Source organism: Haplochromis burtoni, unplaced genomic scaffold (genome assembly GCF_018398535.1).
Source record: "Haplochromis burtoni strain Fernald_Lab_line unplaced genomic scaffold, NCSU_Asbu1 Contig_73, whole genome shotgun sequence".
Classification (NCBI taxonomy): domain Eukaryota; kingdom Metazoa; phylum Chordata; class Actinopteri; order Cichliformes; family Cichlidae; genus Haplochromis; species Haplochromis burtoni.
Window position 1 is genome coordinate 184,788 of NW_024582434.1, and position 19,212 is coordinate 203,999.

General features: G+C 42.2%; 1 protein-coding gene across 1 annotated transcript; it reads left to right on the top strand.

Annotated features, from left to right (window-relative positions):
* The first annotated feature begins 4,206 nt into the window (after nucleotides 1–4,206).
* Nucleotides 4,207–19,189, top strand: elp1 (elongator acetyltransferase complex subunit 1). The gene is made up of 36 exons (XM_005924045.3): nucleotides 4,207–4,322; nucleotides 5,376–5,562; nucleotides 5,812–5,964; nucleotides 6,106–6,187; nucleotides 6,417–6,497; nucleotides 6,601–6,686; nucleotides 6,768–6,958; nucleotides 7,043–7,166; nucleotides 7,263–7,356; nucleotides 7,524–7,754; nucleotides 7,837–8,007; nucleotides 8,330–8,408; nucleotides 8,497–8,652; nucleotides 8,752–8,858; nucleotides 9,037–9,140; nucleotides 9,240–9,293; nucleotides 9,382–9,487; nucleotides 10,836–10,960; nucleotides 11,338–11,411; nucleotides 11,948–12,026; nucleotides 12,288–12,367; nucleotides 12,968–13,105; nucleotides 13,273–13,358; nucleotides 13,448–13,596; nucleotides 13,980–14,103; nucleotides 14,211–14,308; nucleotides 15,764–15,965; nucleotides 16,078–16,139; nucleotides 16,263–16,325; nucleotides 16,422–16,482; nucleotides 16,585–16,698; nucleotides 16,780–16,879; nucleotides 16,980–17,107; nucleotides 17,400–17,551; nucleotides 18,835–18,913; nucleotides 19,042–19,189. The coding sequence occupies exons 2-36, from the start codon at nucleotides 5,413–5,415 to the stop codon at nucleotides 19,107–19,109; spliced, it is 3,951 nt and encodes a 1,316-aa protein (XP_005924107.1). The 5' UTR covers nucleotides 4,207–4,322; nucleotides 5,376–5,412; the 3' UTR covers nucleotides 19,110–19,189.
* Nucleotides 19,190–19,212: the final 23 nt, after the last annotated feature.

The window sequence follows — 19,212 nt, forward strand, 5'->3', positions numbered from 1 at the left end:
AGACACGGGGAGAACACGCAAGCTCCACACAGAAAGTTAGTCTGTGTTTTGTCACTGAAATTTGAGATTTTTCAGTTGTTATCTCGTGCAAACCAGACATTATCCTATGTGAATGAGTTCTCCTGTACAAAGAACACGGAGTCAGTTATTGTCTTATGCAAATTAGCAATTATCTTATGCAGATTACTTATTATCATATGCAAATGAGCTGTCTCGTGCAAATCAGTCACTGTCTCGCGCAAATGAGTTAATAATTTGAACAAAGTTAATGACTTGTTATGATATAATAATTGGTTTGCATGGTCTTTTCTTGTGAAAGAGTTATTATCTTGTATAGATAACGGTGTTTTTGCTACACTTGCCACAATTTATAATTCTTGCACGTGGACATAATTTGCTGTAACACACTGCCTGTCTATGAATTTCATTGTATGGCCTTCAGGTAAAACTAAAACTTGACCAGCTGAGATCTGGGGGCTGCATGCATCTACTATGGTTTTATAATGCATGAGATGTTTTACTGTTCCAGTAAGATAAAGAAAAAAGTCACCTTATGAGATCTCAGGGGCTCCACAGATTTGTAAAAACTGAAAACATGGTCGAATAAATTCTGAAATCCCAAATAAAATATGTGAGGATGAAATCAGTTTCACGCTTTTGCTTCATGTGTGTTTCCTTTTTTCCCTTTCAGACCCTGGAGTAATTTTGAGTGTTTCCACTGCATGGTTTGATGGTTCAGGTCACTAAGGTTCACAAAAAAAGGGATTATTTAAAATGAAGATGATGATATGAGATTTTCATATGATCTCATTGCCCTCCATCTCTCTCGGGCATTAAACAGCTGCAGCTCAGATTTGTCTTCTGACATTACTTCATACAGATGACATGATTTTTCTCCTCACATCAGCTCCTGAAACTCATACAGTCGGCCCACGTGTTCTCTGTGAACTGAGGCAGGGCTGAAGTTTTTCCATCTGTGTTCATCGTGATGGTGATGACACCGACGAATATCTCACACAGTCAGGGGTGGTTTTAACATTTAACAAAGAAAAAAAATCTGTGTTTGAAACACGCACTAAAAGCCAAAAAGGCTGCTAGGAACTTTAATTTAATTTAATTTCCATCTCGTGTGCTGAAGTAAATGAATAGGAATGGACACCCCATCACCTTTTCCATCTCCCTTATATTTACTAAATCATACATAGAAACATCAGTATTCAGTAAAGATTCGAGATTATGGTGGCCACAGAAGATCTGCTGACATGAAGTTATTCACTTTGCCCTTTTCCTCTCATCTAAAAAGAACAAAAAAAATACACATTCACTGACTACTTTATTAGGTACAGCTGTTGAAGTGTTTACTAACGTAAATATCTAATCAGCCACTCAGCCAACCACTTGGCAGTATCCAATGCCTTTAGGCATGTACATGGTCAGGATAAACAGTTAATGTTCAAACCAAACATCAGAATGTGGACAAAATGTGATTTAAGTGATATTTAATGTGGCATGGTTGTTTTTGAAAGACTGGCTGATCTGAGTATTTCAGAAACTGCTAAAATAATTTCCCAGAGCAACTATCTATAAGGTTTACAGAGAATCTGAAAAAGAGAAAATATACAGTGAGAAGCAGTTTTCTGAGAAGAAGTGTCTTATTGATGCCAGAGGTCAGAGGACGGGCTGATTCAAGCAAGGCAACAGTAACCACTAATAAGTAAATAACCATTCATTCCAACAAAGGTATGCAGAAGAGCATCTCTGAATACACAATACCTCGACGCACATTGACAGCAGCAGAAGATCACAGCGAGTGCAATTCCTGATGGCTAGGAACAGGAAACAGGCCAATGAGGCTCAGTTTCTGCTGGAACGTTCAGGATTTGATGCGGACAACATGAAATCATGGATCAGCGGTTCAGGCTAGAGCTGGTTGTGTGATGATGTGGGGGATGTTGTCCTTTAGACTTTACCAACTGAGGATTGTTTAAACACCACTCCTCATCCAGCTGTTTAGAACCACAGTGTAGCCATTGTCTGACAGCTGCTTCCAGCAGGATGACGCACCATGTCACAAAGCTCAGATTATCTTAGACTGGTGTGTTGAACATGACGACGAGTTCACTGTACTCAAACTTCCTCCACAATCACCAGATCTCTGTCCAACAGAGCACCTTTGGACGAGCAGCCTACAAATCTGCAGCAACTGTGTGATGCTGTCGTGTCAACGTTTACATGTAAAAAGTTACGTTTAGGTCTGAAGGCAAAAGAGGATTCCACCTGGCACTGATAAAGTGTACCTAATAAAGTGTCTGGTGTTTTATTTATGCATGTGTCAATAAAATTAAAGAATAGATGATTCTCTGCTGGACAGATGTGCAGTATTATACAGAATTAGTGGATGTGAAATAATTTCCTGTATCTGTCATGTGCAGAATCACTCTGTTGGTGCTGCCTGTGGTGCAGAGGGTGGTCAGGATTTCGGACAGTTTCTTCAGTGATCTCTTCTCCAGCATAGTGGACATTTAAGTCTCATAGCATTTGTTTCCTCTGTTGCTTTTGAGTTGCCATTCCAGATGAAAAAACATCACAATGGCCCAGTGGCTTTGTTTGAAGTCACAGTTTTTCCTCTTACTGGTCCATGAACTTAAATGTCTCTGACATGTCTGTTCCTGGCTTCAGATCGCCCTTTAAAAAAGAAAAAAGAAATGACTTTCTGTTTTCTGGGGTTAAATACTGATTTATTTTAGTTCGATGTGATTTTATATCTGAATATCTGGAAGTGGAAACCACTCCACATTTAAACTCCCTCTGCACAAAGACATAACGTGTCCATGTCTGTGTGACAGCTGCTCTTTATTTCCCCACACAAGCAGATTATCAGCAGGAAAGCATCACAGCAGAAAATTTAAACCTGCATGAGGAGATGTGAGCAGGCTGATAGGAGCAGTTTGGAGGAGGTGAACTGGACTGGAACTGGACCTCCAGGGTGGGCTTAAGTTGTTCCAACAAATGCGTCCTCAAATTTTCCAGATTTAAAAACAGCAGGAAGCAGGAAGTTGCTGCTCTGGTTTGTATGATGTAACTTTACAGATTATTCACTCTGACACTGATTTTTTCCACCAACTTCTCCTTCTGCTCCTCAGTGAAGCATCACAACAAAGATTTCTTCCAGACTTCTTTCTGAAGTGCCTACAGTTACAGTTAATGAGGAGCCATTTTAGCATGAGAGTCTGTGGGAAGTGATTTGCTTTTGGAGCCAGCCTCTTTAGTGGTGACTTCATTTCTCTGCCCCAGAGGGTGATGCTTGGCCTTGATGTTTTGGCAGTATTAAATCGTGGAGCTGTTTCAGAAACCTGCAGAGATCCTGTCAGGGTAGTAGGGACAAAGGTGCAGGTTTGCTTTCATTTATAGTTACACTCTCAATAACAACTCGGTGTCATGATCCCTCCTGTTCTTCAGGTGGGGTACCTGTCATTGTGAGTGTGGGTGATCTCTTTCAGTGGCGGGCATGGTCCAAGCAAACTACAGTCAGACGCACCACAGTCGATGCAGTTTATAAAACTGACTTCCACCAGATTTTTAACCTACTCGTCTAGTAGTGGACTTATCCGCTTCTGTAATGCCTCTAGTATTATGCCCATCTGCAGCACTGTTGGTCTTGCAGAGGTGACAGCTTCTGGATGTTGCATGGGTTTAAATTTAAATTGTCTACACCTGAGAAGTAGAATATCTCACTTTTTGTGGGCATGATCCCTTGAAACATGTGGGTCACAAACAGATTCTGATCTGTGGAAGAAGGTTGGTTATTACCAGACCAAACAACAGCCGAAGGTTTAACAGGAGCTACAACAGCAAGAGGAAGATACACTAGACTTCTAGTGTCCATTTATACTTACTAGAAGTTATAACATGTAATTCAAATAAAAACAAAATAGTATTTCTGGCATACACAAGGCAAAACTTTGATTTATTATCTCAGATTTTAATTGTAAAAACGCAAAATTCTGAGTTTTTAATTATTTATTTATTTTTTAATCACAAGTGAATATTAGGAAGTTGAAATTTCTAGATAAAACCCTGAAATTTCCATTCGAGGAAAACACACACGATTGTAATAAATATGTGATAAAAGATCAATATCGTTTTAACTTCTCCATATTCAGTAGCCGTTTAGATTCCCTCCGCGCCGCTAGGGGGCGACATGGCCACCAATTCATGTTTCCGCGTCAGAGGTTAAAGGTTGTGAGTCTGACACCGCCACATGCATGTTGTTGATGTTGGAGACTGGAGAGATTTTCCTTACCTCGGCTTGTTTTTTCACGGTGGGTTTATTATTTTTGTTATCGTTTTATTTTGTTCTCGTCGCGTATTAAAGTTTCTTTAGCTTAAAGCAAGCTAGCACGTCTTGTTCCATTTTCGGACACCCTGTAGCCTCAGCGTCTTCATCCCTCTCATACTGAGCAGCAAGTACTGGACAACAAACCAGCTGTTTAAAATGTTAAATGTCTTTAAAAAACTTTTGCCATCATCACTTTTATTTATTTATTTTACTGTTTATGTGTAAAAAACGTTCAGTCCTGACTCAGAAACCTTGCTAACAGCTTAATACGATTCCTTACATACGTAAATATTCCTGTAAGGAGGCTCGAAGTTATTTTCACGCCTTTGAATAGTAATTAAACTTATGTGAAACAAGAATGTGTATTTATATATTTAATGTTTATGAATCTGGGGAAATGTAAACAGTTAAAATAGCCTTGATAAATACAGTTGCAGTCGTTCGTAAATAACCCAGTATTGATGAGGATACATTATTTTTATTATTTTATTTTATAATTTGTTTGGGCGCTTTTAAGATTTGTTTCCCATCATAAGGCAAAACTAAAAATAACTTTTTATTTTCTATTAAATGTAGAATTGTTCCTGCATTATTTTTTTCATATGTGATATTTTCTGATTCTATTGTTAGTTTTTTTGAGTGTACCATCTCATTTGAGAGCAAACTAAAAAATGTGTATGGAGAATATAACTAAAGGGAAAAACAAACTAAGTATGTGACTTCTTTAGATGAAATTTTCAGCTGATAACATCCATTTCTTTCTTTGTTGTACATTTTAGACTTTCAAATTAATAACGCTGGTTTAAAAGATGAGGTTGAATGGATATGAGACTTTTCCAGTAAAACAAAACAAATGCAAACGTCATTTTCTCCACATTCAGCATAGTTATTCTATATTTCCCTCCAATATTATTAAGTGTTGAGTTTTAAAACTGAAACACAGATATTGTGGTTTTAATCTGTGGTAATTTAGGTAAAAACTCTTTCAACCAAACATTTATTTTTTGCCTAATTTGTACCAAATATACTGTGTCAGGTCTCCTTTGGCACTTGGAGGCAGGTCCTGAGGTGAAATGAGGAATCTGAAACTTCTGAAGAGCCTTCGGAGCTCGGAGCTGCAGGGTCCAGGCTCGCCCCAGTGTTTCTCTGTGCGGGCGGACACCGGCTCGCTGCTTATCGCCTCTCAGTACTGCATCACAGAGTACGACCCCCGGACAGGCCAGGTGAGAAGCGATGATGTAACACTAACACACTGGAAATACTATGAAGTGCTGTTAATACTCAACAGGGTGTAGTTTAGCGTGATTCAGTGAGGAGACGGATGTGTTTCAAGTGTCCAAATTTGAATATTTAAGTGTAACATATGTTTGCCTCAAGGTGCACCTGGAATTTCTTCATACCTGTTCTGTTTGGGACTTGAACAGGGCGTCTTTCTTATAAGCTTTCAGCTCTTCTCCGTTTTTCTTCGGCAGGTTATCAGTGAAGCCTCTTTGACAGCAGACGGTTTCCTTCCAGAGGACGGCAGCGGGGTTGTGGTCGGACTTCAGGACCTGGCTGAACTGGAGTCAGCATGTTTGGCCACAGCAGGTGGTGATGTCGTCCTCTTTAACCTCAACACCTGCCAGGTTAGTAATGCTCAAAATCAGACAGATTTTTAAAACTTGTGTCCCCCAAAAAATCTGAAGTTAGGTTCAAGCTCTGGTTATGATCAGGGGGAAAGAAGTTAGGACAATCGGGGTCCTCAGCAAGTGTGCTCTGATCCACAGCTGGAGTGCGTCGGCAGTGTTGATAGGGGCCTCACCTCGATGAGCTGGAGTCCTGATGAAGAGCTTGTGATTCTCACTACTGGTCAGTATGTTATATAATCATCAGAAATGCTGATGATTTCCATATTGAGCAATATTTCTTAGATTAGAAACCATCACAGATGAAGAAAAGTTCATCTGTGACGGAATGTTCAATATTTGGAGTTTTTTTTTTTTTTTTTTAATTTTGTGACACATCATAGCTTAGGTAATTATTGATCACACACAGTTATAGGTGTTGTGGTTGAGTCACTAGTGTTTTGTGTTCACAGGCCAGGAAACGATCATCATGATGACTAAAGACTTTGAGCCGATCACAGAGGTTGGAATCCACCAGGACGATTTTGGTGAAGGTACAGTGACTCTAAAAAAATTAGTGGTCTCCCAGCTGAGTATCAGGAGCTACTCAGGTTCACCAGACGGTGATGTGCTCACCCACATAAGTTTGTTTTGCAGGGAAGTTCATCACCGTGGGCTGGGGGAAGAAGGAGACTCAGTTTCATGGCTCAGAGGGCAAACAGGCAGCACAGAGGAAGATCCAGGTCCCTTTTAATTACTCAAATATTTGAGTTTATAAAAAGAAACTGTAAAGTCAAGTTGATGATTTGATCATGTGCCTGCAGGAGGTGCAACCTGCTGTATCATGGGACGACCACAGGCCGCGGGTGACGTGGCGAGGGGACGGGCAACTTTTTGCTGTCAGTGCCATCTGTCCCCAAACTGGAGCCAGGAAGGTCAGAGTCTGGAACAGGGAGGGTGTCCTGCAAGCCACCAGCGAGCCCATCAACGGCCTGGAGCAGGCGCTCTGCTGGAAGTAAGTTCGTTCATTAGTTTTCCCCCTTTCTCTCTCTGGAGAACTTTTATAAATCTGAAGCACACTTATTGTTGTCTGCTTCAGACCTTCAGGCAGCCTGATAGCAAGCACTCAGCGCCATCCCAACAAGCACAGCGTGGTGTTCATGGAGAAGAATGGGCTGCTGCATGGAGACTTCGCTTTGCCGCTCAGTAAAGACCAAGCCAAGGCATGCTCATCGAAATCACTCTTTCTGCACGAACACTGCAGCTTCTGATCCAGTGGAGAGTTTAATCAGATCATTGCACTGTGTTTGTGTTTTTAGGTGAAGGAGCTCCTGTGGAACAGTGACTCCGCTGTTTTAGTCGTCTGGTTGGAGGACATGAGTGCTGGAGAGGACGGACAGGCCAACGCTTACAGTAAGTTCACCATCAGATTTAGTGAACTGTCTGCCACAGATGCCACCAGCTGCAAACTCATTTTTGTTAACAAGCAGGAACAGGAAAAATACCGTTAATGTGGAGAGTGTTGCATGTTGTAGTCAGTCAGAAAATCAGGAAACAAAAAAAGTGTCTTCGCTCTGCAGTCCAGCTGTGGACAGTGGCAAACTACCACTGGTATCTGAAGCAGAGCCTGGAGTTTGGACCAGACCCTCAGAAGGTGCCAGTTTGTGTCTGCTGGGACCCGGAGCGCCCCCTACGGCTCCATGTGGTGACCCGGAGCTGGACCAGTATCACCTACGACTGGGGCTGGACAACAGAACGGAGCACCGGACTGGACGCCACTGACAACGCCAGCGTGGCTGTGATCGATGGAGGTAAGGGTCAATGAAAGATGAGAGGGTGCTCAGTTGTAGATTTATTCCAGTATGGTGTTAAGATTTACCAAAATCCCCTCAGAAAAAATCTTGGTGACGACCTTCCGGCAGTGTGTGGTTCCTCCTCCCATGTGTTCCTTCGAGCTGCAGTTAAAATCACCAGTTAACCAGGTGACCTTTCTGTGCCAGCCTGAGGGAACCAATCAGCTGGCAGCATTCACCGCAGATGGACAGATTTCAATCTACACCCAAGGTGGTTTAATAAAAACAAATTAATCTGTTAATTTTCCTTCAGAAAAAAAGTTGAAGTTTAAGGATTCATGTAGTTTTAGAATGTAACACCTTTTAAAATCTATTCATCAAATGCATAAAAGCGATGTTTACCGGATGTTAAAACCAGAGAGCGTTTACTTCTGAAATAAAAATGAAACTTCTAAATTTAAGTGAAAATACAACCTACTTAAAAGAAAAAAATCATAATACTTAAAGTTTTGTGGCTAGAAGAAGACCTATGTGACTGTGTCTTAAATTTTTTTGTCTCATAAACATGACTTTATCTTCCTGCATGATTCCAGATTCAGGAGAAAAATCAAACGAATTGGCAGATGGGTTCAGGGTTGTGTCTCATCCTCTCATCCTGCAGAAGGCCTTCAGGTAACACAGTCTTCAGACACACATTCTCATTTTCTTCACCTGATTAGACTGTTTCTACAGTTTCCCCAGATTTTTCTCCCTCCTGCAGACCGGCAGTTCTTCAGGATGTTCCTCTGGCTCTGCGGCAGCTGCTGTGGCTGCAGGATGAGCTGTTTTTGGGTGTCAGTCCTGGTCTGCTGCCAACCTCCTCCACCCTGCTGATGCTCCGCCCCAGTCAGGATGCTGGTGATACCCTCACTGTCAGGTCTGCAAACTAAGAAACCTCCTGCAGCCCCGTAAAGCTTGTAGCGTGTCACAGATGTCATTAACAATTAATCTTTCTAATAGTGATTTTCTGCCTCAGGTCTGAGGTGGAAGTGGACGGTGTTGTGGTCAGTGTGGTTCATTCCTCTCAGACAGGAACTGTGGCCCTGCAGCTGGAGGATGGACGGATCAGGAAACTGATCTGGGGTCAGCAAACATACCTTTATTCATGCGTTTTAGCAACTGATCCATGGGGTGGGGGGTTAATTTTCCTTTTTTCATTTTTCTGACATGTTGATACTTTCCTTTGAAGCTTGTTGTACATGTAAGGAAGCTGTATCAGTTTACAGGAATAAATGTTTTATTTCTGTATATTTCTGTGTAGATTGTCAAGAGCCATCAGTGGAGGACTGGCAAGACTCCAGTGGCTGTAGCATCAACTTTCCTGTTCCCTGTGTCCAGATGGCCCTCTGCAGCATCGGCGGAGAGGTAGAAACTCACCAGCATAAATTAATTACATGAGTAATTGTCTCTAAGTTCTAGTCTGCAGGCCTGATGCTCATGTATGCTTTTGCTTTTCATCCTCAGGAATATCTGCTCGGCTTGACGGAGAGATCTCACCTATATGCTGGAGACTCAGAGGTCTGCATTTTTCTTTCTTGTTTCATTGGCAGTGAAGAAGCAGCAGAGCTTATTAGAAATATGTGCATTTGTCTCTGCTTACTTTCAGCTCGCCTCTAGTGTTTCTTCCTTTGCGATTTGCAACGACTTCCTCCTCGTCACCACGCACTCACACACCTGCCGCTGCCTCCAGCTGAGCACGCTCACAGTGAAAGGTGGGAGTTTTTCCTCCTCTTAATAGGCCTTAGAGACCAGGTGTGAAAGTAACAATCATGATGGTTCATGACCTGGTGGATAGAAGCCTCTGAATGTTTTCAGTGTCATCATCTTGGTGTTTTAACATTGCACACTGGCTGTGTGATCACACTATGGTTTATGTAACAAGGACCATATTTACTAAATGAACTTGAAAATAGTGCTTTGAGCTCATAAACCTGTCAGTAAATGTTTACTGAGGCTGGGGGACGGTTGGAAGTGAGGGGACTGAACACTTCTATGCGCTCAGAAACCTTTTGGGTATTAGACTCCAGACACTTGCCCTTTAGGCTCCAGTCGCAACCTTGTCCCAGGGAGGCTAAGGCCTAATCATCGTGTGGTCTTTTTCTAGTGTTTTATATACAGTACCAGCCAATTCAAAAACAAATAAAATGCTGTTTGTTTGTTTTTTTCCTTTAATTTTGTTTTTTCCCTTCCTGGGTCCACTCCATTTGCTTTGTGCAGTTTTTCTTTTTTAAGGCAGACATATTTGTCCCTCAGGTTTTTCCCCTTCTTTGTACATTCCCTCACATCAATTCTGATCTTTTTAGCAGGAATCTGCTGACATTTGTGAGTCTTTATATTGATGCTATAATTTTCTTTTCTTATTCTGTTGTGATGATCGTTAATCTCTTATTGAAAAATTCAAAAACTGCAGTGAAAAAGTAGCGGGAAATGTGCAGGATCAGGATGAATTGCACTGAACAGGCTCATCACTGTAGTTGTGGGCTGCGCTGACCCAGAGTGTAGTAATATTTCTCAAGAGGTGCACGTCAGGTTACAGCGTAGATTTCCTGCTGAAGCATAAATCCCTGCTAACTGTGCATCGTAATCGTCATGGTTTTTAGTTGGAAAAGACCCCACTGTGGGTCAAGTATGATTTGTTTCCACAGGTGGAGGAGTTTAAGTATCTTTGAGGTCTTATTTTCTTAACTGAGGGAAAAGCAGAGTGGGCGATCAGTCTGTAGTACAGATGCTATACTGGTCTGTTGTAGTGAAGAGGGAGCTGAGCTAGAAATTTACTCCATCTGTTTGATCTATGATCAATGTTATTATGTGTGATCCATGTTTCTACATGGATCACACATAAATGTTCACCTACAGCCGTGAGCTCTGGCTATTGACTGTAAGAATGAATCACCAATACACTCAAATGGGTTTCTGGGCTCTTCCATAAAGAAGAAGTGAGTAGCTTGGTCACTTACAGCTCACTGTAGCTTGGACATAAATGTTTTTCATTTACTGAGCAAGATCTTCTTTCTTTGTGTGTAATAGTGATGGTGAGCTGAGTGAACTTTGACCCAACAGGGTTGCAGGCGGCTCTAGCCTCCGATGGCGGTCAGAATGATCAGAATGATGAGACACTTAGACGAGTGGAGAGAGGATCCAGGATCGTCACTGTGGTGCCACAAGACACCAGAGTGATTCTGCAGGTCACACACACACACACACACACACACACACACACACACACACACACACACACACACACACACACACACACACACACACACACACACACACACACACACACACACACACACACACACACACACACACACACACACACACAACACCAAAAAACAAACAACAAGCCCTTTCAGCTATCTTAGTGAGGACCTTCATTGACATAATGGTTTCCCTAGCCCCTTACCCTACCTAACCATTAAAAATGAATGCCTAACCCTACTCTACCCTAAACCTAACCATAATCTAATTGTAACCCTGCCACTAAAACCATATTTTGACTCTCAAAAATGCCTTCAAACGTGTGGGGACCGGGATTTTGATTTAAATTGTGTCCATCCAGATGCCTCGTGGGAATTTGGAGACCATACATCACAGAGCGCTGGTGCTGGCTCAGCTCAGGAAGTGGCTGGATAGGTGCGTTTGAGATCGTCTTGTTATGTTCTTTCAGAGAACATTAAGGTTCTGATATCCAGAGCCAAGACATTTTACACTAAATCATACAAATGAGACGTGTTTGCGTAGATGATGGCCTTCTTTTTAAAATTTTTGATCCTTTTTATTCATGGAGTTTATCTTTAAAATATATTCTGTTTATGGCTAAAATTCAAAGTTATTTCTGTTTGTTGCTATGAAACAGTTGGAAGAATTTAGAAAGTTTTAGTACACAGTTCATGCGGGATCTGAGAGTACAAATGACTGTAAACATATGTGCACCTTTTAAAAATGTCTCCCTTTCTACACTTCCAAAAAGTTTGAGAACCAGACATCACACCTCTAAATACTGTAGCCGAAATCTCAGCAACAACCTTCTGCTCCCAGGCTGTGATGATCTGTTCCATTACCTTTTTAAAAAATAAAAACCTTTAAATTAATTAATTAATTAATTAATTAAATCTTATAAATAATGTGTTAAGACTGAAAACATTCAACTTGTTTTTTTTTATAACCAGTTTGAAATTCAGAGACGCCTTTGAATGCATGAGGAAGCTGAGGATCAACCTGAACTTCATTTATGATCACAACCCAAAGGTTTGTTCTGCGTCTTTATGTGTAGTTTTATAACTTTTTATTTTCCTTTAATGTTCAGGGCAGGCAGTTTATTTAAAATGAAGCTAAAGTATATAGTAATATCTACTATTACTCACCAAAAGTGATGTGAATATATTGCAAAGCCAGAGAAGCTGCAGGAGGTTTCTGTGCATAGACACTGAAAGACGGATGGATGGGTGGATGTTTCTAAGCTATAACAAGGCTGTGAATGAGTAAAAACAATGTTATTTTTCTTCAAAGGCTTTCCTGGAGAACATAGAGACCTTCATCAAACAGCTCAGCTCCATCAACCACATCAACCTCTTCCTCACTGAACTCAAGTAAGACTTTTCAAAGAGGTCAAAGGAATACATTCTCACCTTAAAAGAAAAATGACTGTATTTACTGCATTTTAAAGACTTGGCATCAACATTTCAGCCACAAGTTATCCTATTGGAAAAGAATGTTTAGTATTGGTGCAGTGCATAGAAACAGATGCCTGCTAATTAGTACTAACTGATTAATTAAAATACTAGAATTTAATAAAGCTGAAAATATTGGATGTTCGTTCCCATTGAGTCATATTATTTGTTAGATCCTTTGTTTGTGGGTTTTCTCCGGGCACTCCAGTTCCCTCCCACAGCCCATAGACTTGCATAATGGTTTAACAGGTGACTGTAAATTGGCTATACGTGAAAAGATGGATGCCTGGATCAAAACAGTTTTGTATCAGGCTGTAAACATGTTTATTTCTGCTGTAAAGAGATTTTAACATGGGCGTCTACGGGGACTGACTCACTGCTGGAGCCTCAAGTGGACATTATAGGAACTGTAGTTTCTTATTATTTGTGCATTTGTTTCGATCTTTAATCCCTGAAGGTTGCAGTTTGTTTTTTATTTTTATTTTTTAAAAAAAGTTTTCTCTTCCGTTTTTTACTCAGAGAGGAGGATACGACCGGTAGTATGTACCCCCGTTCTGAAAGTAGCCCGGTCCAGCCTCAGCCTGCCTCGAAGCAGAAGAAAGTGGACGTGGTGTGTGATGCTTTACGGAGTGTCATGGAATCAATGGATCCAAACAAGTCAGTGAAATCTTTTTTTTCTTAAATCATAGTAAACATATTAATGTAACAAACTTTACTATTTGCGATCTTAAAATAGCTGAAAGTAAAACTAGGAAGGATCAGAAATGTTCAGTAATTGGATCATTTGATGGGAGCAGTGGGACATAAAACAATTCTCCTTTCAGGTTCTGTCTGTCCATCCTTACTGCTCATGTGAAGAAGACTGTTCCTGAGCTGGAAATTGCTCTGCAGAAGGTCCACGAGCTTCGAGGTGAGCACACCTTAGACCCATCGATGACCTTTCTGTCTGTACTTGCTCTGATCCTTCACTCAGTGCTCTGTGTGTGCATTCCTATCTAGAGAACCCTCCTAAAGCTCCTGGTGCTGTGAGTGCTGAGGAGGCGTTAAAGTACCTCCTCTTCCTCGTCAATGTCAACGACCTTTATGACTACTCACTGGGAACATACGACTTTGACCTCGTACTCATGGTGGCGGAGAAATCCCAGAAGGTAGGAGACTGCAGGGGAAGAGGAACCACCAGACTTTACCTCAGTGCCATGATATACTATATACTTTATACAGAATCGTTGATAGTGAGATCAGTAAATAAGTTAGTGGATCATCAGGATGTGTTATTTAAAATACGTTGTACATTATTTCTAATAATGATAGACAATTTGATATTTTTTATTTTTCAAACATTAAACAGGAGACTTTAATGCTCTGAGAGCCTGTGGTGTAATCAGTAAATTTGGTGTGAATTAAAGACTTTTCCATGTCCAAAGTTTTGAGATCTTCATATTTTGGGCAGCAACAGAAAGGTTAATCTTTCACATTGTGTATAGAGTAAGGATACAGCTGATTCATGTTGCTATCTCCTCAATCCCTGCAGGACCCCAAAGAGTACCTGCCTTTCTTGAACATGCTGAAGAGCCTGGAGCCAAACTACCAGCGCTACACCATCGACAAACACCTGAAGCGCTACAGAAAGGCCCTGCACCATCTCAGCAAGTGTGGTCAGTCCGCTTGTGCCTGTCAGCTTGGTCTTATCTTACTGAGAGTTGCTGTTTTTGGAAACTCTGCCAGAATCTTTTTAAGTTACATGATGAGTGTTTTTGTACAGGAGAGGAACATTTTCCTGAAGCTCTGCAGCTCGTGAAGGAACAGAAGCTCTACAGTGAAGCTCTGAGACTGTACTCAGCAGACAGCGCTCACTACAAGGTGCGCACACAGCTCAGGACTGTTTCAGGTCCGTGTCGAGCTGAACCCAAACACTGCAACATGGCACATGCATTCATGACACTGATCATAGTTTTTCAAATCACTAATACCAGGAATGACAAACATACACCCACAGAAGGGTTTAATCTGGCCCAGAGGATAGTTTTGCAGAAAAAATGGAAAATAAAATGGCATAAAAATCATCAAGGCTAAATCACGATGAAAGAAGCTTTCTGAGCTGTTATTATTTCCAGGCCAGAGGTCTGATTCTTTGTCAGTTTTACAGCCTTTTGTCTGACAAAAACATCCCACATTGTCTGCCATGCCACACCAAAGTCAGGTGGTTAAACCCAAAAGAGCCGTGCTGATGGGGCTCTTTGATTTACTAGTGGAATTTCTTTGTAATGACTGGATGGATGTGGGAAAACTGAGGCATTTTGTTGAGATTGTGCTTGTTTTTCCCAGACTCAAGTTTTATAAAAGATAATTTGTTAAATGTGAAATTTGTCAGTGTTGTGTTCTCAGTCATCCACAGATCTGGATGGAGTGAAACACTTGAAACGTTTCACCTCATACAGCTGTAAACACTGATGGAGAGTCTCAGGTATTTAACCCCTTGCAGGGTTGTCCCCTTGTATGCTGTGCAGTGCAGGGAGGAGCGTTTGGACCTTTTACATAGGAGAGACTGAACAGCCACGGCACAACACGAGGCCCAGGACTCAGCTGTACTCTCCTCTTTCCTTTAAGTGCAGATGTTTACATTTTGGACTGAGTAGACACGACACGTGGTTTAAGCAAAAGAGGCCATGTAGATCCACTGTGATTGACCATCATCAAACAGAGGTGGTGGTCTTCAACACCAGCTGATGGTGTTGAAGCATAACACAGACTTGAGATGCTTTACCAGGCGATTTGGCCCACACTCACATCTTGACCCATGTGACGTTAATGGCTCGTGATGGCATGATGGGGAAATGTCCGACAGAGTGTTCACACCGTGGCCTCTGTGACTGCAGTGAGCCACGTCTTGGGTTACGTGAGGTTCAGTTTGAGTTAAAGACACCGAAGCCTTTTGGATGAAAGCTGGACAGATCTTAAGACATTAAATGTAAAAAAAATTTTTAATGTAAAGAAAAGGAGAACAATTTTAAAAAGTTTTTATTTTATTATTAGAGGTAATTTAAAGAAGAGAAATCAGACTACAAATGTCTTAAAAACATCTTTAAGAATAAAAAGGCACTGAGCAAAGTCTAATGGATGAAATTAACACAAATATAAATAGAGAATTTATTTTACATTCTTCGATAATCAAACCTCATTTCAAATCTCACTGTGGCACTTTACGCTGTGATTAAGGTCACACACATAAATTCACCCGTAGAAAGCGCTCACCTGTTCACCTGGTCTTGTGTTTATATGCCAGTTAATTTTGACACTTTGCTCTTTGACCTCAAGACACTGAGCTGTGCCTACGCCGAGCACCTGGTGGAGCAGCAGCAGGCGGAGCAGGCCGGCCTGCTCCTTTGGCGATGTGGAGAGCCAGCACGGGCCCTGCAAGCTTTTGCCACCAGCTCCAGCTGGAGGAACGCCATCTGCGTGGCGCAGCAGATACCGCTACCACCCGACCAGTTAGCTCTGCTGGCCAGAGACCTGGCAGGTAATCATAAGAACAGGTGGTCATGTGACCTGGAGATTAAGTGGAAAGTCAAGAAGCCACATCGCTGCTGGATTATATTTCCAGTGAATTTTTCTGCTTTGTTCCTTTGTAGAGAAGCTGAATGAACAGAGGCGCTACTCAGAAGCTGCTCTGCTGTTGGACCAGTATGCTAAAGTAAGCTCTTCTGCAACCATGACCAACCTGAGAAATTCTGATACAGCTAAAGATCATCCAGCAGTGCAACACTTGCAGTTGCTAGCCGAGGTCTGAATGCCTGATTTTCCTTTGTTCCCACAGGACTGTGAGGAAGCCATCTTAGCTCTAATCACTGGGGCATCCTGGGAGGAGGCGCTCCGATTGGTCAGTAAATAAACCGCTATCTCTTGGGCCTTTTCACTTTGCCTTCACCTTTCTTTTTACACAATAGAACACAAATATTTCCTCTGCCTGCCTCAGATTTACATGCACAACAGACAGGACATCACTGAAACCAACCTGAAACCCGCCATATTAGAAGGTAAGAGAAGTTCAGTCTCTTATTTTATTGAACCATGCTACTAAGAAAGAGGGCAGCCATACAAAGAGGGCATAGTCTTATCATGTTGATGTTTTCCATCAGCTGTAAACACCCAAACCTCCTTCCTGGAGGCTCAGGTTGGGACTTTCACCCGACACAAGACCCGCCTGGCTGTGGTTCGAGAGCAGAAAGAGAAAGCCAGACTGGACATGCTCGGTGAGAATCGGACTGAATTAGCGGTTTTTGTGTTATCTGACGTGAACGTGTTGTGACCCGACCTTTTGTCCGCCTCACCAGACGAGGACGGTCCAGACTGTGCTGACGCTGAGCTTTACTCTGAAGCCAGCAGTGTGATGACCAATTCCAAATACTCTCACAGTAACTCCCGCATCTCCTCGTAAGCCAGCCGCTTCCACCTTAAGAGTTTGTCAAGCGTAGCCCAGCTGGAAAATACTTCAGCTTTGTTACTGATGGAATGTTTGTCAACGTGCTCGCAGGAGATCATCGAAGAACCGGCGGAAAGCAGAGAGAAAGAAGCTCAGCTTGAAGGAAGGAAGCCCAATGGAGGACAGAGCACTGATGTTCGCCCTGGCTGAGATCATCACTACTGTGGACAAAATGAGAGGTACGGCTATGGAACAAAAACATCAGCAAACAGTTGTTGGCCCACATTTAGTGCTGCTCCCCTTCACAAGGTTTTTCTTTATAATCATTCCTCTTGTTTGAACTCGACATCAAAAGATTAATTCCTGGTCTGACTTGGTGTGCAATTTAAACATAGGAAGTAGAAAAGTTTTACTGCTCACATGCACACGTCTTGTTTTAATACAGAATTCAAGACTTGTATAAGTCACTGTGCCCTTCAGTGATGTTACATTCATCTAGGTGAAACCTTATTTGTTAATTCCCCCTGACAGAGGAAGTCCACAACCTGCTGAAGGTGTTGGTGCTGTTCCAGTTTGACAAACAGGCAGAAAAGCTGCAGCTGACCTACGATGAAGCTCTGCAGATGATGGAGGCAGCAGTTCCTGAGGTGTGGCCAGAAGGCCTGCAGACCAGCCAAGCCCCGGTAAATATAGTTCTTATCATTGTCTTTAACAGTCTTTCTGCACATTTGGCTTTGTGCATTAGCATGGATCTAAAGATCTATCTTACGTGAATTTACATGAACTTACATGAATCCTAAATACACTAAAAGGACCTTTTATGAAAGAGAACAAATAAAGGGAGCTGGTCACACTGCCTGGGATAAGGGTACACTATTTGGGGGGTTTGCACTATTCAGCCTTCCTGGGAAGATGTATGGCAGGGTACTGGAGAGGTCTCTCCATTAGTCGAACATCAGATTCAGGTTTTCTTCCTGATTGTGGAACGCTGGACCAGCTCTTTATCCTCCTGAGGATATTTGGGGTGTGTAGGAGTTGCCCAATCAGTCGACATGTGTTTTGCAGTCACTGAGAAAGAATTCAAACATGTTTCTTGGAGGAATCTGTGGTAGTTTCTTCAGGAGGTTCTTCAGAAGTATGACATATCTGACTTATGGTAAATGGCCTGTATTTGCATAGCGCTTTTCTAGTCCCTAAGAACCCCAAAGCGCTTTACACAACCTGTCATCCACCCATTCACACACACATTCACACACTGGTGACGGCAAGCTACATTGTAGCCACAGCCACCCTGGGGCGCACTGACAGAGGCGAGGCTTATTGCTATGAGCTGGCCTCTCCTTTAGAGTGAGGGTTTAAATCACAGGTGTCGGACTCCAGGCCTCGAGGGCCGGTGTCCTGCAGGTTTTAGATGAGTCCTTGATCTAACACAGCTGATTCAAATAGCTAAATGACCTCCTCAACATGTCCTGATTTCTCCAGAGACCTGGTAATGAACTAATCATTTGATTCAGGTGTGTTGACCCAGGGTGAGATCTAAAACCTGCAGGACACCGGCCCTCGAGGCCTGGAGTTTGACACCCCTGGTTTAAATCATTTGGGAGGGACACAGAGTCGAGTCGTTACTCCTCCACATCGAAGGAGCCAGATGAGTTTGTTCGGCATCTGACTGTGATGTCACCTAGGCAAGGTATTGTGGACATGTCCTACTGGGATGAGGTCACAGGATAGACCCAGGACACGCTGGAGAGATGTATGGAGCATCATAGGTGTCTATTAATTTGCAGTGTATCGCTCAGGGTGTAGGTACAGCTCAGTGGGTTGAGCAGACAACTGCAGATGCCAGGGTTCGATTGCGCTGTGGGCCTTTTCCTTAACGTCATCCCTCCTTTCCTGCCCACTCCACTGACCTGTCATAAAAATGACAAAGGCCAAAAATAAATCTTAAACTTTTCCTGCTCTGCAGCTCACTGGGCCAAACTCCACGGCAAACAGCATCATGGCTTCTTTCCAACAGCAGCAGAGACCAGCAGCTTCACAGCAAGGTCAGCACAATGTGTTTCTTTAGCCAGTCACTTCTCTTCTCCTTAGTTTCACCTTTTTAGTCAGATAAATATTAAATGCCACCATTTAAATTTTTCTCTTATTGTTTCCCATCTTTTCCCCTCCGTAGACGCCGAGGTCCCGACCGCTCCAAAGATGAGAAACGGTGTCAAGTGGAAGCTCAGTGTTCTGAAGTGAATTAGTTTTGTTTTTAATTTTTAACTGTAAGGTCAAATACTAATCATGTAATAAAGAAAGACTCAATTATTGACTTCTTAGAAAATGTGTTCATTCTCTTGAG

Excerpts from the sequence above, each read along its gene's own strand:
- elp1 (XM_005924045.3), top strand. The coding sequence starts at position 5,413 with ATGAGGAATCTGAAACTTCTGAAGAGCCTTCGGAGCTCGGAGCTGCAG. Across the intron at positions 6,188-6,416 it reads GCTTGTGATTCTCACTACTG|GCCAGGAAACGATCATCATG; the intron begins GTCAGTATGTTA and ends TTGTGTTCACAG. Across the intron at positions 6,498-6,600 it reads CCAGGACGATTTTGGTGAAG|GGAAGTTCATCACCGTGGGC; the intron begins GTACAGTGACTC and ends TTTGTTTTGCAG.